Genomic DNA, 17,904 nt, shown 5'->3' with positions numbered 1-17,904 from the left:
TCACAGGAAACTGTCTTCAAATAATTTAAATGGGAGGCCAGTGTCAGACGGGGACAAAGCAATTCGTTAATCATTAATTTTTTTAAATATGCCAGGTATTCTGGAAAATTTATATCATTTGGAGAAACTTTGCCTTTGCTACAACATTGAGTAAATTTTCCATCAGTTGGTTTTTCATCGGTTAAATTGATAGGCAAAATTGACATGTGAGAGTCATTCCACCACACTGTGTTCAATAATTGCATCCTCATTTATCTCATTTTGCTATGAAGGCAGTTCCTACCAGTATTGGTAGTACTTGTCGATGGTTGTTCTTCGGACATATTCTGTCAACAACATTGCTTTCTTCCAGCCTCAGAGGCACACTGTGCCAGTAGTCGGTCTTCAGATACATTTGTAGACAGCCCTGGCTTCTTTCAATTTCACAGGTACGTGGTGTCAGTAGTTGGTCTTCAGATACATTCTGTCGACGACCCTGGCTTCTTTTGGCTTCAGAGGTACGTTGTGGCAATAGTTGATCTTTAGACATATTCTGTTGACAATTTTGGTTTCAGAATGTCAACAAAAACGTGACATCATTACCCGGCGCCCACAGCCACCATTTCCAGGCTGGGCTGGGCTGTGGGCCGCATTTCGCACTATGGGGTCTCAGCAGCATGGCTGTGGTTTGGTGGGCTGTCACTTCGGGGTGGTGGCGGGGCCTATGTTCCACTTGGGGGAAGCGAGGGCTGCTTTGTGGGCGCCAGATCCGCAGTGCCATTTCTCTGTGCACGTCATGGCAGCGCCTGTGTTGAGTGTCTGCCCTCTGGTGGTCAGTGCGCATCATAGTGACCAGTCGGATGGTCAGACACTTAGAATATTAGCCATATATATATAATTCAAACAGCACAGAAAATACAAAACTGATAATACAAACTCCCTCTTCACCCTTCATTTCCACTCCCATGGCAATGACCTAAAGTAACCTCTTGACAGTCTATTTTTAATTCTCATGGTCACCTTCACAAACCTAAATAATATGCATATGCTACTATTTCTTCATTTACTGACTAAGCATTTTCTTCCCACTCTAAAGATAAGGAGCTTAATTATTCTGTTTCATCATTGCTGTCACAATTTTTCTTTAGTTATTTTTAATTTAATTTAGTCTATTGTTACAATTTTAATTTTAAAGACTATACTTAGAATTCTACTTATTGATCAACCAACTTTACACAAAAAAATCTCTCCATGTGACACAGGAAATATGCACTCCTGTATTTTCTACACACTTCTTCCTTCCTTGCATTTCCTAAAACTGTCAGCTATAATAGATATACAACGTTAGCATTTATTCTAAGACTATGATAAGTCAGATATACTTGGTCTAGATCAATTCATAAAATTTAAAGTGAATAGATATCATTTACAATTTTATGATTATATAAATGATCATTCACTGCAGAATCAGTAAGACTTGAAGAAACACAGTCATTAAGAGAACAAACCCTGGAAATACACCCTCTGAGTTCTGATCCTGGATCCTCTACTATATAGCCTGGAGCAAGTTAATTCATTTCTCAGGCCTTAGATTTCTCATCTTGTAAGTAGAGATAATTAGAGTCACTCCTCCATCGGTTGTTACAAAGGTTAAAGGAAATAAGTCTTTCAGTATCTGGAACAAAGCAGGATTTACTACTATTATTAATCAGTATAATAATCCATGTTGTATAAAGTGGTAATTATAACTATTTCCTATTTTTTAAATTGTTTACTTTATAAAGGAAAATCTATGCAAAACAAAATATATCACCGGACAACCACAGCTCACCATTAAATCGGAAGGAAATAGTCGTGGGAGCCAAGCATGTAAAATACTTGATATTCACGGAAATGCATGAAGCCCCTTTAACTCCACCCTGGGTTAGGTGGAGAGCTTCATTCAGGACCAACGTGGCACTGTCTACGCAGGCTGGGAAGCAGCCAGCATCCTCCCTGAACAACCACATCACTTAAGGAGGCCTCATTCCTTTCAAAGTGCTGTTTTTTTCCATTTCATTTTAAAGAATGAAAAGAAAGTCTCAGGTTAGGAGGCATCCATGGGACATCTTACCCTACTACTTGGTCTAAAGAGTGAAATTAATAAATTTAATCACTTGTAATACAACATTCACAAAATCCGAGGCCTTTAAAAAATTCTTTTTGTTTGTTTCTTTTAATTCGTGGAGACCTTTACTTTCCCTCTTCCAGGGCACATGTCCCAGGCAGGTGGGCAGGTGTCCCTCAGGGTAAGTGATCTCTCCTCTTCGGGAGACCCCCAGACCCTCACCAGTGGGGTTTCCGAACCCGTTTGACACCCCACCTATTGGCATATTCCTGGTGAGCAATGACACTGAACAGTTTCTTTTCTGTGCTTACTGTCCATTTGCATGTCTTCCCTATGTTCAAATATTTCGCTCATGTAATAATCAGGTTCTTTCTTTTTTATTATTGTTTTATCATTAATATTGTGTTATAGATTGTTTAATAACTAAAGCCATACTCTTTAATTATTGTAGCTTTACAGTAAGTCTTGAAGTCAGAGTGTAAATTTTCCCATTTTGTAACTCTTTTACTAGATCGCTTATTGCATGCAATGGTTTATGGGAATTATCTGAAATAATTTTATTTTTAACTTATTTAATTATCCCTCCTTATGAAGAAGTAAGTGGTAATAGGAGAGGACATGGTTGTTTTTATTTTATGCTGTGTAACCCAGAAAAATGATTAGAATGTAGCTGGTATTGAATAAATATATGTTGAATGAACAGCTTTCCATAGGCAGTTAAAAACCAGTTCAAGAAAACCACTCTTTTTTCCTATGTATGGTTACAAAGTTGTTTTGGTGGAATTTGTACCCAATGTAGTATTTTATGGTATGATTGTTTACCTAGTTTACCATTTCACATGTTTTTTAAAAAATCAAATGTATCCTCAAGGTATGGGGATGAATCAATAATAATGATATTTTAATAGATTTTTGTGTAAGATCTAAAAGTCATGTCACAAGAAGAATTCCAGATAAGTTTGAATGTAAAATCCTTTTAGGTGATTATTCTAGGAAAACAGAACTTGTCTGAGTATTTTAAATTATTCTTTTTAAAATTAATGGCTTTATTTTTATTCTACTCTAGTTCTCAGAAAAAACAGAAGAAATCAGCTTCTATAAATTAACATTCCCATCTAATGGCCTTGACAATGCTAGCACCGAGTATTTTTAAAGCTATACACAATTTTATGTGCACAGACTCTGAGGACATGGGGCCTGGCCGTTTGGAGAGCGGGTTCAGGGAGCACAGGGTTCCATCTCTGTCCAAGCCAGCGCCACACTGCACAGTGGTGAGGACATGGAGTCCAGAGCCAGGCTGCTTTGAGTTTCTACCAGCTACCGTTTGGCTTGTACTGTTTGCTGTGTAAACTTTACATTTCTCTGTCCCCCTAAATTTGGACACATACGCTGTATGCAGACAGATGCCAACACAAAGCCATATTGCAAAGTTGGGAAGCAGCTTCCTGACACATCTAGCCAAGGCCGACTCCATCTCCATATGACCTGACCCACATCTGCCCAAGCTAATCTCTGATCCTCTTACACCTCCTAAGTGGCTTTCCACTTCTCAGCTCCATGCTTCCTCCTTTATGAGGCCAAAGAAAGCCATTTTCTCACCCCTGGGAGCCGTGGAAGAGTTCCTCCTTGTCAAGCCCATTGTCATACAGTGCCAGCCCATCTCCTCCCCAGCCCTGAAGGCTGAGAGAGGGAGACAAGCTCTTTTAAGCTCACAGGACTTTGTATCTTTAAGACGAAGCTGTGATTTTTGTGTGAAGGCTATTGCCAAATGATTTCAGTAGCTACTCTAATGTGCCTGCCAGCTACATTACAAAGGAAAGAAACGTGGTTTTTTTCATTTGCTGCATAAAATGTTTTATCCTGTTCATTAGGCTTGTTGCTATTATTTGGACTGAGTTATGATACACTTCTTCCCATACCTACATCATCTGTCTGTTCTTTCATGCTCCTAGCCTAGAGTGATTCTGACTAGATTTCAAGCACCAGAGCAAAGAATCCTAAAACCATCGTGCACCTAGCTTCACCCAACGAGCGATCCTAGCCCCACAGGAAGGTGAAATCTCTACCTTTGTGTACTCTGAGGACAGCTGACCGTCCCTCTTGTCATCAGTCCCAATCCAGCCGTGTGTTCATCGGGGACGGGCGGGCGGCAAATTTGCTGGAATCTCGAAAGTGAAACTGAAGTTAAAAAAAAAAAAGACCAGTTATAATTGGTGCATTCCAAGAAAGGCAAAGGAAACCAAACACAATCGCAGCAAGAGGCACAGAAAATAGCTCCTTAAGAATGTCTTCTGTCTTCTTCAGGGGCAGACCCCTGGGTTTCCTTAAAAGGGGCACAGATTTAGCAACAGAGAAAGTTAAGACAGTGGGACTTCGCCCCTCAGTGTGGGCAGGGCCAGTACTAAAAAGTTAATGAATATCTAACTGAGAGGGAATTCCTCTGTTATTAACCTGAGGCTGATGCAAAACTGTCAGAATTGAACAGTGTGTAGTCAGAGGGACAGAAAAAAAAACCACTCTGGTCTTAATCAAAGCTAATTACTTCCATTTCTCTAATCTCACTTTCTCTTCTTGGCAGCACTGTAAGAGAAGTAAGTGCAGAAACTCACCCTTTCCCAGCAGAGAGGGAGCCGCCTTTCCCAGGCAGAACCTGCAGGGAGCACCCAGGTGCCAGGAGAAAGTTCAGATTCACTGTCCAGTCTTCCATTCGCTTTACTGACTCCAACTGGTTAAAGGAATGTGCTTGTCCAGAAATGAGCACATTTTTTATTGTTAGGATATAATAAATATTACAACTGCATAGGTTTATAGCAAAACATGGCAATTGGCAGGGACTGTAGAGATCGCCTCATCCAACTCCTTGGTCTGAGGAAGGAGGAAAATGAAACCTAGTGGTGAGAGATTTGCCTGAGGACACACCACAGGTTGCGGCAATGCCTTATACAAACAAGTAAAGTAATAAAACAGCCTGAGGCGGTTGAAACAGGTCACTAGCTCAACAGGGTTGCAAAATTAAGAGCAAGAAGTAAATGTGTGTCAGTGTGTACACTGCCCACTCCTGGGCCCCAGATGTAGCTATTGGTTATTTAAAAGGGTCAATATTGTTCACAGGTTTAATGTAGAGGGACTCATAGGGCTTTTTGAAATAAACCCTTATTAAAAGGAACAAGGCGATTAGAACAACCAATCCAGTGTTCGCAGAAAGCCAAGGTCAGACTATATGTTTTCATCATTAACACTTCTCCCGGGTTTATAATGTGATGAATATATTGTGGACGTAGATAGAGAGTTACATTTACAGCAGAGCATTAGATAAACAGTGACCTGTGCTCATGGGTCTCCCTTCTCAGCCACCATTCAGAAAGGACATTGTCTTGCTCGTTGGCTGAAATTCTAGAGGGCATTTCTTTTCTCCTTTTGAACACTTTCCCTAACGTGAAGGTGCAGTTCCTCTTGCCAGTGCCAGTTCCATTTCTGCTCCTTACGCTTCAGAGGGTTTAAATTAAACTCAACCAAACCATAAACTCAGCAAGAACATGAATGAAAGAGGAAATAGCGCGATGCCCTGTCTACTACTCTCACTCATGTCTACTGACCGAGACTGAACTTGAACTTCCCCTCTGAGAAAGAAACCAACATTTAACACACAGAGTTTCTGGTTTAACCTGAACTTTCACGTATTTTTATTTTTTGTAATTTTACGAAGTAGTTGCAAAGTGGTGATAACTTTGTGTCTAAGTCAACCTGTGAAGTGGGTTAGTGTGAATACTGATGTTCTCCTGATATGGCTAAAGGCTCTTCAAACCCTATGCCTTGAATTTGATATTTATTTACTAAAATAAAATTCTAGACCCAACTTCACTATCATCCTACACTTTAAACATCCTAATTAAATTTGAATAAATTGATGTCCACTGAGCACCCAATGAATTTAATCAGAAATGTCAGGCAATACCATTAAATTATCATACTCAACACAAGGAAGTTTAAAGTGTCAAAAGCAACCATAGGTTTCTCCTACCATTTAAAATAGGGCTCCTTTGAAACCTTTCATAAACCAGATGGCATAAAGAGAAGCAGCCATGATCATCAATTTAATATGGAAAAACTTTTGAGCCTTCCCAGACTCAAAACATAACTTACCAAATCAACACAAATAACATCTAAAATCCAAAATAACACTAACATGTAGTGAAAGCAGGAACCATATAATAAATACGCAACCCGAACCTGTATACAGTAGAAATAATGTACGTACAGCATAGTTTGACTTATAGACCGACTGATTTATCTTCAGGATACACTTAGAGAAAACGGGTACTAATATAGGTCATTCATAAAAGCAAAGTGGCTTAATGTAAACTTTGAAAAAAGCAGGGGTATCTGTAACAACTTACCTTAGTGATATTGAACTGGTCGTTGGTGGGAATTAATGCTCATGAAGGTTGATCTCCATTTCATAATGCAAAGTTTGAACCAGCCAGGGAAATGAAAAAGAAGGCCCAGGTTGGAAGGGTTGGGAAACTGAATTAATTACACTTCTTTTTATCACCTAAGAGGAAGCTTTGTCTGTATCATGGGCTGATTTATAATAAGAATATGAGAACCGGTCCTTAAAAAAATGAGAAGTAAAAGTAGGAGGAAAGTGGGGAGGAGGAAGGCACACTATGAAAAAGATTTGGCAAGAAAATACAGAACCTTGACAAAATTCAGAAAGCTCCAGTAGAGTTTACAGTTTCTATAAAATGCTAGCCTTAGTCTTTATGTAGAAATAGGCCTATATACGAGTTGAATGTACACTTTAACATCATCAAAAGAAATGCTGACATTCTTTTTTTTTTTAATTACCGATTTCTGTTGTTTGTCCAAATTTCTACTTGGTTTGTATATTTTTAGAATTCATTTGCAAGAGCTTTTTGGAATATTATAAAAATTAACTTTGACCTAAACATATTGCAGATCTGTTTTACCTGATCTGTTACCTGCATTTGACTTTTTTAAGTGATTGTTTTAACGACACAAAAGTTCCTCACGGGAATGATATTATCACAATGGCAGACTAGGAAACTTCGAGATCTTGTTCCATCAAAAAACAAGATGAATCAAAATCAAGATCTTGTTCCATCAGAAAACAGAAACTGGCTGAACCAGCCCTATCGTAGCTCTGAAAAACAGCCAAAGATCTATAGTAACCAAGTGAATGCCCCATGAAGAAAATTTTGCCCTAAAAAAAGAGAAAAAATAGGACACTTCACGGCTTTTTTTTATATGCACGTTTGCCCTGCCCCCTCTTCAGCGCAGCACACTCTTCAGGTGGAAGACACAGCAGCCCTATTCCTAGTTATCTCCTTTGAACTGAAGATTGCAGAGTAAACCTTATCGGCCACATTCTGACCTGCCTGGGAGGTTCCAAAAACCTGGCCTCTGTCTCACTGAATTTGGATCTCAAATTCCATGAAACAGAGGGGAAAGTGGCAGCCACTGCATGTGAAATCTTCAAGAAGACTACACAGACAGACAACTGGGACAAACAGATTATGGGCGAGGACATACAGTAGAGCCTCTCTAAGGCCCTGAAGAGAAGCTGGCATGAGACTTTTGGGATATTTAGACATTCAAACAGAGCCAGGCACATGAGGGAATTAAGAAAGCCACACACAACCCCGGGCTGGAGGCATTCTTAGAAAAGACTTGAAAGGGCCTTAAGCTTCCACCTCAGGCTGATCACTAAGCTCAGAACACACCCAACCAATTAGTGAAGCACTGACTCAGCACAGCACCAGTTTGCCCGATTTCTAGCAAAAACTTATAAGGCATACAAACAAGAAAAGGAAAACATGGCCCGTTCAGAGCAACAATGTAAATCTCCAGTTTCTATCCTTGGGGAGTCATAGGCATTGGATTTATTAGAAAAAGACTTTAAATGAGATTTCTTAAATATACTCAAAGAATTAAGCAAAAGCACAAAGGACTAAAAGAAACCAGGGAAATGATAAATGAACACAATGAAAATATCAGCAGAAAGATAGAAATTGTAAGAAGGAACCAAGCAGAAATTTGAAAGTTGAAAAATACAACCGAATTAAAATATTCACTAGATAAATTTGACATCCAATTTGAGCAGGCAGAAGACAGAATCAATGACCTTAAATACAAGACAATTGAAATTATTGAGTCTGAGGAGCAAAAAAAAATAAAATTTAAAAATAAAAGAAGAAAATGAACAGCCTAAGAGATTTGTGGGGCCCTATAAAGCAAATCAATATGTGCATTGTGGTAGTTCCAGTGGGAGAAGAGAGAAAGGGGCAGAAATCCTGTTTAAAAACTGGCCAAATGTTCCCAAATTTGATAAAACATATGAATCTACAAATCTACGAAGTTCAGTGAAATGCAAGTAGGATAACTACCCTCCCCCCCATTATCTTACATTATATACAAAAATTAAGTCAAAGGGGATCAAAGGATTAAACATAAGAGCTAAAATATGAATCTATTATAAGAAAATATAGGGGGAAGCTTCATAATATTGGATTTGGCAATGATTTCTTGCATATGATACCAAAACACAGGTAACCAAGAAAAAATAAATAAATTGAAAGTTATCAAAATTAAAACTTGTGTATCAAAGAACACAATAAAAGAAAACCTACAGAATGGGAGAAAATATTTGCAAAATATCTGATAAGGGATTAATATCCAAAATGTATTAAAAACTGTAACTCAACAACAAATTAAAAAAACTAATAAAAAATAGACAAAGCACTTAAATAGTCATTTTTCAAAAAAATATATACAACTGGGCAATAAGCACATAAGTAGATAATAAATGTCATTAATCATTAGGGGAATGTAAATCAAATTTACAACAGAATAATACCACACCATTAGGAAGGCCATTATTAGAATTATTAATTTAAATATAAAAAAATAACATATGTCAGTAAGGATGTGGGAATAATGGAATCCACGTGCATTGCTGATGGGAATGTAAAATAGTGCAGCTGCTCTGGAAAACAGTAGGATGGCTCCTCAAAAAATTAAACATAGAATTATCATGCGATCAAGCAATTCCTCTTCTAGTTACATAGAGGAATTGAAAAGAATTGACAGCAGAGACTTGAACAGATACTCGCACACAATGTGCATGCGGCATTATTTACAATAACCAAAACACAGAAGCAACTCATGTGTCCATGGATGAATGGCTAAACAAAATGTGCTATATCCATACAATGGAATATTAAGCCTTAAAAAGGAAATTCCAACACATGCTGCAACATGGATGAACCTTGAAAACATGCCTAGTGAAATAAGCCGGTCACAAAAGGACAAATATTGCGTGATGTCACTTAATGACTGGAATAGTCAAACTGATAGAGACAGAAAGTAGAATAGAGTTTACTAGCGTCTTAGAAGCAGAGGTCCATGGAGGTTAAAGGTTAGAGTTTCAGTTTGGGATGATGAAACAGTGGTGATGTTGCACAGCAATGTGAATGCTACTAAATTGTATTCTTAAAAATGGTTAGGGTAGTAAATTTTATGCTATGTATATTTACCACAATTTTTAAAAAGTAAGAAAAAACACTAAATAATGGTGATTCAGTTGGAATAGTGACCATACAGGATCATGACACATATTAAGGCCATATTTATTGAATGTTTTAGGGGATAGTCTTCAAATATCCTCGCTACTTACATGAACTTGGAAATTTGTTTGCTAACTCTGGAATTCATTTTGTAAGAATATCATGTTTAATTTCTTCAATAATATTAACTTCAATAAAATTGCAATGTTCCAATTCTAAGAGAAGATATTTTACTGCATCTAAGTTCTAAAATATGATTCCAAACTATTGAGCAAGGCAGATGCAATATTAGAAACAGGGTGAACTTTGGAGCTCATCAAATCTAAATTTAAACTATGACTCAGCCACTCACTAGCTTTATGACCTTTGCAAATTATTTCATCTTTCTAAGCATGAATTTCCTCCTCTGTCCATAGGAGGCAATGTAAGCAACTGACAGAATTCTGTAAGGTTTCGGGACAATTACAATATATGCTTGGCACATAATAATTTATGTTCTCAATAAATTATAGCTATTATTTGTACTATGAGATAAGTCAAGTAGTTCTTGCAAGAAAACTAGACAGTGCCCCTGAGTTTTGAACCCTCAAATGAATCGTGTACAATAGCTTGCTGGTGTGCAAGAAGAGTTACAGCAGATGAACAATGTAGTGTTTCTCAAGGAGTAGGCGTAGACGCAGTCTAGGAAAACAATGACTTTAATCCGTAAGATACCATCTGGTGGCACGCAGATTCTGTTACAGCAAGATGCCCATATGTTCCAGTCACACCATCAGCACATCAAAAGGGGAGATTGGTTAAGGAGATATCATTGAAAAGACATTTTTTGAAGATATTAAGGGACTCTAAAATGTATGTTCTAAAAATAAGGGTATGCTTTTGACATTGCTATAACATAGTTATTATTCAATCTTCATCCAAAACATTATACCAATTACCACATTTTATTCCCACCAGATAGTTCCTCAGAGTGCCTGCTTTCATATAGCCTCAAGGATACTTCAACTTTGACAATGTGATAGATGGAAAACAGCATCTTGCTGGTTGATGAAATCTTTAAAATTATATTCAAGGGGAAAACATGTGAGCAGAGCTTTTTTACCCATCAAAACAATCAAATATAAAAAAGCACAAAGTATTATCAGCAAGTAAGAATTTTGAGAATATTGTGCACATGAACCCTTCCTAAAAAAATCTACTTAGGAATGAGTCTCAGACACCCAATATGACTAGAAATAATTAACAACACACAAGCTAGTGCAACCATTACATGCAGTTACTATAGAAATAATACTAATGGAAGGTTTAAAGGCCAAGAATATGGTTTGCCATGCTCTAACAATACAACCATAGTACTTGCCATATGTGAAATAGACATATAAGTGTTTATGTTTTTTAAAGGAAGGTTTTTAGTTGAAAACTTGAAAAACATAAATTGCTCCTCAGATAAATTTAATATTCAACTTCATAATTCCTTTTTAAACACAACACCTCTCTTTTTGCCTTGAGGTCAGTCCTTCACATGCTACTAGTGACATTTTAAACTGTATTTCCATTTACAAACAAATCGACTTTCTTTCAGAATCTTCATTGAGATGCTCTCTATTGGCCATTTTCCAACATTTAACACATGCAGAAGTGTTGAAAAATTGCACAGTGAACATCACAACAACCCACTACATAGCTTCTACATTTAACATTTTAGTGTATATACTTTATCACACAATTATCCATCTATTTATCACTCTATGAATCTATCTTATTTGTGATGCATTTCAGAGTAAGTTTCAGACATCACTACACTTCACTCCTAAAGTCTTCAGAAGGCGTATCATTAACTGGAGTTCAATATTTGTTGACAGTTTCTTTTAGATATTTACATACCATGAGATGTACCCATCTTAAGTTTACCACTCAATGTGACTAAATGAAAACCGCTATTGGGGCATAGAACATGAATACTTTGACCCCAGAAAGTTTCCTCTTACTCATTCCCAGTAGCTTTGTCTTACATTTCCCCTCCCAGAGGCAACTTCTTTCTGATTGCTTTTCACCTGAGAGGAGGGTTACCCTACTTCTAGAATTTCAAGTAGGTGGAATCATGCATTATGTGGTTTCTTTCACTGACCATGATTTTTTTGAGATTCATTCATGTTATTGTGCGTATCTATAGTTTTTTTTTATTGAGTGGCATTCCTTTTATGCCATATGATGTCTCTTATGTATGGAATCTAAAGAACAAGAGAAATGATCAGACAAAACAGAAACAGACTCATAGACACAGAGAACAGACTGTTGAGGTGACTTCTATAGTTTATCCATTTTTCTGTGGATGGTTGTCTGCCTTATTTCTACGTTTTGCCTGTTGTGAGTAAAACTGTTAGGAAAATTTACAGGTATGTTTATTTTGTGACATGGTTTTCATTTTCCTTAAGTACGTAGGATTGGAACTGCTGGCAGGTATAGCTTTACTTTTATAAGGACATGACAGGCCTTTTGCTAAAGCAGTCAAACTATCCTACACTCCCACCAGAAATGTACAACCTCCAATTGCTCTCCACCCATGACCAGACTTGGATTGTCTGCCTGTAGAATGTTAGCCACTCTGGCTGGTTTGCGCAACGGTCTCTCGTTGTGGTTTTCATTTGCATTTTCCTGATGACTAAGGCTGCCGGGTATGTCTTTCTTCCTTTATGAAATGTCTGTTCCAAATATTTTTTAAAAAAGGTGTTTACTTCTTTTTTTCTCTCCGGTTGGTTTATGCAGTAGCCACAGCTGCTCCTCCAGGTTCCCTCTCACTAGAGCTTTGAGGGCGAGAGAGGCCCTTTTCTCTGGGCTCTTGCACAGGTGTCTCCCGGAGGCCCTTCCAGAAAGCACCTCCCTCACTTCCCTTGGCCTAGTGTTAGCCTCCTGTGTCTGCAGGCTGCTGTATTGCCGCTCCTGTTGAAACTTCGGCTTTGGCTGGTCCAAGGTATGTCCAGCCAGATCCCTAAAATTCTCTCACATGATCCCCAGAGAATAAAGAAATAAGCCTTCCCCCCTTTCATGCTGACTTGTATTTACCAACGATGTTATCCTTAAAGTATGAGAAAGTGAACAATAATGTTCAAGAGGAGGAAGATGGAAATTCTTAATGTGTTCTTGCCCAATAGTCCCACTATGGAGCTTAACTACTCCAACGCTCAGTAGTATCTTTGGGTGGTGAGGTATTAAGGAGCATGTCATTCTAAGACACAACACTAGATGGCGCAAAGAGATAAACTTTTCGTTTTTACACTTAACATCCTGAAATTCTAAAGGCCAGCAGCAAAACAAAATTTCATTTTAAAATGAGGTAACTATTTTTGTAATTTTTTCGATCACAGTTAACATTCAATATTATTTTATAGTAGTCTCAGGCGTACAGCATGATGGTTAGTCAATGATAGAATTTACAAAGTCTAGTACCCACCTAGTACCATACATAGTTATTACACTATTATTGACCATGTTCCCTATGCTGTACTTCACATCCTCGTGACCGTTTTGTAACTACCAATGTATACTTCTTCATCCCTTCATCTTTTTCACCCAGCCCTCCAAGATCCCCTCCATCTGACAACTCCCAATTTGTTCTCTGTCTCTATGCATCTGTTTCTGTTTAGTCTGTTCATTTCTCTTGTTTTTTAGATTCCATATATAAGAGAAATCATATGGCATCTGTCTTTGCCTATTTGGCTTATTTTATGTAGCAGAATACCCTCTAGGTCTGCCCATGTTGTCACAAATGGTAGGATTTCATTCTTATGGCCAAGTAACATTACATCGTATATGTGTACCCCATCTTCTTTATCCAATCATCTATCGGTGGGCACTTGGGTTGCTTCTGTATCTATTGTAAATAATGCAGCTAAATGAGCTAATCAGATTATATTATAGTCACTTTTCCATTCTAAAGACTTTATAATTCTTAATCAAGACCAGTTTATTCCTTTATGATTCTTCTTTTGTTTCCTTCATTTCATCTCTCACTCAGCCTTCCACAAAGTTTATTCTAAATAAGCAGTTGTTGAGTTGATGAATGAATTGCTAAGTGAATGAAAGACTCACCCCCTTGACCTCATCCATCTACTAGTATCTCCAGCCCTTCCTTCCCCTCTTCTGTTCTCCATCCCACCTGCTTCCTCCCATTTAACTAATCTGTCCTTGTCATTTAATTGTCCTTTGCCAGTAATTGAATTTAGGACCCTTGATTGCATTCCTCCCTTTTAAATTAATTCACTAACGGAATCTTTTCTGTTGTGCTCCATTGCTTTCCTGCTGTGTGGTTTTAACTGCTGGTGTTTCGTGACGTGGTTTCCACTTTCATCTCTGCCTTATATGCATTAGACTCCTGATCATGGAAACAGATGAGTCAGTGTTTGTGGAATGGCAGACTTTTTTCCAACTCATCTGGCAAATAAAATTTGAATTACATACAAAAAAGGTTCTTTGGTAATCTGATCATAAATTAGCTGGGCAGGTCTTGGTAGGTAGTCCTGCCCAAGGCCTATAACTTCTTTAGTAAAAGGTTGATCTTTGCCTTACGCCAGTGATGGCGAACCTATGACACGCGTGTCAGAGGTGACACACAAACTCATTTTTTTGGTTGATTTTTCTTTGTTAAATGGCATTTAAATATATAAAATAAATATCAAAAATATAAATCTTTGTTTCACTATGGTTGCAAATATCAAAAAATTTCTAGATGTGACACGGCACCAGAGTTAAGTTAGGGTTTTTCAAAATGCTGACACGCCGAGCTCAAAAGGTTCGCCATCACTGCCTTAAGTGTTTGCCTGTCCATTGTTTTGTGCATTTGGGTGAACACACATTAAAAATGCCTCTTTTCAGACCCCTCATTGACACGCCGAGCTCAAAAGGTTCACCATTACTGCCTTAAGTGTTTGCCTGTCCATTGTGTTGTGCATTTGGGTGAACACACATTTAAAATGCCTCTTTTCAGACCCCTCATAAGTGTAACCACCCTCAACAGAGCACATAATCTTAACTACCCTGTAATTTGATCCCACCTTGCTTTCTCCCACCTCTGCGTAATCTTCCTTATTTCCAAATGTAGAAAAGAAGCTGCAAAACTATTATTCTCCAGAACATTTGAAATCTTGCCCCCTAGCAATTGTCAGTTTGGGTTCAAATAAACTCTTACAAAAATTCTCGGTACGTTTGGACATTTCTTACATTGACAGAAAATACATTTCAAACACGTTGTGCTCATTGTAAACCATCACTCATACGAAGGGAGATGAGTGTAAAGAACTTTCTTTTTACCACCTTTCCCCTCTGACATGAATATCCTCATATTTCATATGGGGGGAAAAAGAGTCTAAGGGTCATGAAGTTGGCCAAATTATACAGGAGGGAAGGTCATAATCAAGAACCCCCACTGAAGAAGGAAACACATGCAGAAATCTGATATTCCTAGAAGTTTGGTACAATCTGATTAATTTGCTGCCCATTTGTTTGCTTGCTCCTTGCTATTTGCCTTTGAAATACGGAAGTCTGACAAATGAATCACCGACAGGAGAAGGTCTCCATGCCAAGGTTTCTCAGTGGCACCAAAACATTTCCTGTTCTCCCTGGGCATCCAGATAAGAGCAAAGCACGCCTCCCCAGTTCTCTAGCCCCAGCCCCAGGTGCTTGCCTGGGAGAGAGGCCCGGCCCTCACCATTCAGGGCAGTGCTGGGAGACTGCCTCCCTGTGACTGCCCTTGATTCTGTCCCTTCCTGGTGAAGGAAGAGGGAAGGCCAGTGGGCTAGGCAGCAGGCGATACCCACAGCACGAGGAAGTGGAATGCACCATAGACAGAGCCAAGAGTTCTCTCACACTAACACCCTAACGCCGAGGAAGGTCCGCCAGCTCTCAGGAACTCACAGACCTTTCTTTCTTGTTCATCTCCCTCCCTGGCTAAGATTCAGCCACTGTGGATCCCTCCGCAGGCATTTAGCTGTACAAGGAGAATGAAAAAAATGCACCCTCAGACCTTGGAATTTTTTTTTCTTTCCTTTTCTGTTGCCCGTGAACCACGTTGCAAAGCCAGCTGGCAGAGACTCCGGGAATGTGTGTGAATGCCTGATGGAGAGCCACTGCGCCGTGCAGGCCGGACAGGCGCTTCCAAACATGGTGCTCGCTGATGGCCTGCTCTTTTAGGGCAGTGACCTGCCTGCCACGCAAGCTTTCCTACCTGCAGAAAGACTCAAATGTTTCTCTCTGTTTTAATGGGGGGTGGGGTGAGGGGGGGGTAGGGGTGGGAATCATGTACATTTTAATAGTCCCATGTGCATTTGAGGCAAGTTCCACGAGCACACACATTATCTCTGTTTCCTCACTGCACTTCCTGGGAATCTCAGAAAGCCAAATGTAAATGTTGTGCCTGTCCCTACAGGTATTTTTCCATGGAAAGGGTGATCATTTTTGGTTTTGTTTGCATTCAGTTCTCAACTGGGCCTGCTGATTTATTCAACAATATGCACAGGGTGCCATCGATATGCTAGACACTGTAAGTTTATACTTGAGGACACAGCAAAGAGCAAGGTGGACAGGGTCCCCACATGAGGGGATTTATAAAGGAACGGGGTAGAGGGAGACATGAAGAAAATAAACATAAAGAACCACATGTGTTTTACCTTTTCCCAGTGCTCTGGCACTAGGGAGGAAATGAACAGGGTGATGTCACGGCAGCTAGTTGGATGGTAGGAGCAGTAGATATTATGGGTGAGCTTTTTTTCAATTCCTATTTCAACCTACTTATAGGATCCCATCCTGAATGACAGTTAGGGTGCATGTTTGAACTGAAAGAAAGAAAAAGTTCCCCCACAATGAAAAATTAAAAAGCCGCTCTCAGACTCCCTTGCAGCTAGGGTCTGAACTGTGGCCCCATGTGAGACACATGGAGGAAATGAGCAGCACAAGACTGTGGGTACTTGTGAGGAGAGGAGATTTGGGCAGTTTGGTGGCAGAGGCCTTAGGCTGGTCCAGACTGTTCAGACTGAAGCTCCACAGTCACAGGTTCAGAGGCAAGTGGAGGCATCAAGAATTTCAGAGACACATGTATGTGTACCCTGATGGAGTCACTCACCTGCTGCTCTGACTGCAAAGCTTCCAAGAGGCTTGGGCATGGGGGAGATTTTCTCACTCTTCTCTTGTGGTTACACTCGTTTGTTTTGTATCCTGTTCAGGACCCTGCACTTGAGCCTTTTTCAGCCCCTCCCCAAGAACAACCAGTTTGCTTCTACTCAGAAGCAATGCACCTTTGTCAGGGACTGTTCCCTGCCCTGTGCTCAGTGGCAGGGAAGGAGGAGGGCTGGGAGGAAGACAGCGAGTGAGTACACCTGTTCCTGTGTCTGAGTCTCCCAGGAATTCTCAATGGTCTTCCCAGCCTGCCCTTGGCCTTTGAGAACTTGTCAACCTTTCAGCGGATTTCGTCCAGCCTGCTTCTATGGCGGCTCTGTTTTCCTCTCATGCTCTGCCAAAGGTGAACTGGCCCGTGTCACGCATTTCCCCTCCATGGACTCCTCACTCTTCAGAATTGAGTACACTCAGTTGCCCTACAACCTCAGCTTTCTGATATACAGTCATTTTTCTGTAGATTACCTGGCTTTTTCTCATGGCTCAGGTGGGAGTGGCATCTTCCTGAAGTCACTACATCCTAAGCAGAGGCAGCATTCTCTGCTTCTGCTTCAACATCCAATCCCTGGGGGTCTAGAGTTTGAGTCTGTCTCTGGCAGGTGATCAGAGCACCCACACTAATAGAAGCTCCAGATGTGAAACCTGTTGCTACCTCATTTCTCAAGTGATATTTGCCCATCACTACATGAGGAGCTGAGGATGCAAAGATGGGTGTGCTGCAGTTGCTCACTCCCGAGGGAGGGAGACCACATGAGCAAAGGTTACAAGGCTGTGTGAGGAACACCATACTAGGAATGGAATGAGACACGGTGGGAACGCAGGCCTGGAGAGATGGAACACAGGGGCCCCGAGGAGGAACCACTATATGAATTATTCCTGGAATTTTGAGTAAGAGTTTCCCAGACAGAAATGGTGAGAACACCTCCATAGAAAAGTGTCCCTTCAATTCCTCATTCATGAACAAGAAGTCCACTTCCTGACAGGGCGGGCCAAGGTCAGAGCTCTCTTTGTGAGGTCTGGTAAGTCCACCCCGGTTCAGCGATGGTCAGCTGTGCACCTGAGTCCTCC

The 17,904-nt window shown here is 39.8% G+C and overlaps 1 protein-coding gene across 3 annotated transcripts in view; it reads right to left on the bottom strand.

Moving 5' to 3' along the window:
- The window catches only part of TLR3 (toll like receptor 3), a 12,926-nt gene extending 7,964 nt beyond the window's left edge, over positions 1-4,962 (bottom strand). The window contains exons 1-2 of one of the 3 annotated variants that reach the window (XM_006772708.2): positions 4,696-4,962; positions 4,153-4,264 (exon numbers count right to left, since the gene is read on the bottom strand). Coding sequence is in view for 2 of the 3 variants with exons in the window: in XM_006772705.2 (XP_006772768.1) it covers positions 284-529 (246 nt within the window). In the remaining variant the exon portion in view is untranslated. Of the gene's footprint in view, positions 1-283; positions 585-1,810; positions 1,994-4,152; positions 4,265-4,695 lie in introns of those variants that run through there. The other 2 variants (XM_006772706.2, XM_006772705.2) reach the window with 2 other exon arrangements.
- Between the last annotated feature and the right edge of the window lie 12,942 nt (positions 4,963-17,904).

Source organism: Myotis davidii, unplaced genomic scaffold (assembly GCF_000327345.1).
Source record: "Myotis davidii unplaced genomic scaffold, ASM32734v1 scaffold184, whole genome shotgun sequence".
Classification (NCBI taxonomy): domain Eukaryota; kingdom Metazoa; phylum Chordata; class Mammalia; order Chiroptera; family Vespertilionidae; genus Myotis; species Myotis davidii.
Note: the sequence above shows the minus strand (reverse complement) of the source record. Positions and strands in the feature narration are given on the sequence as shown.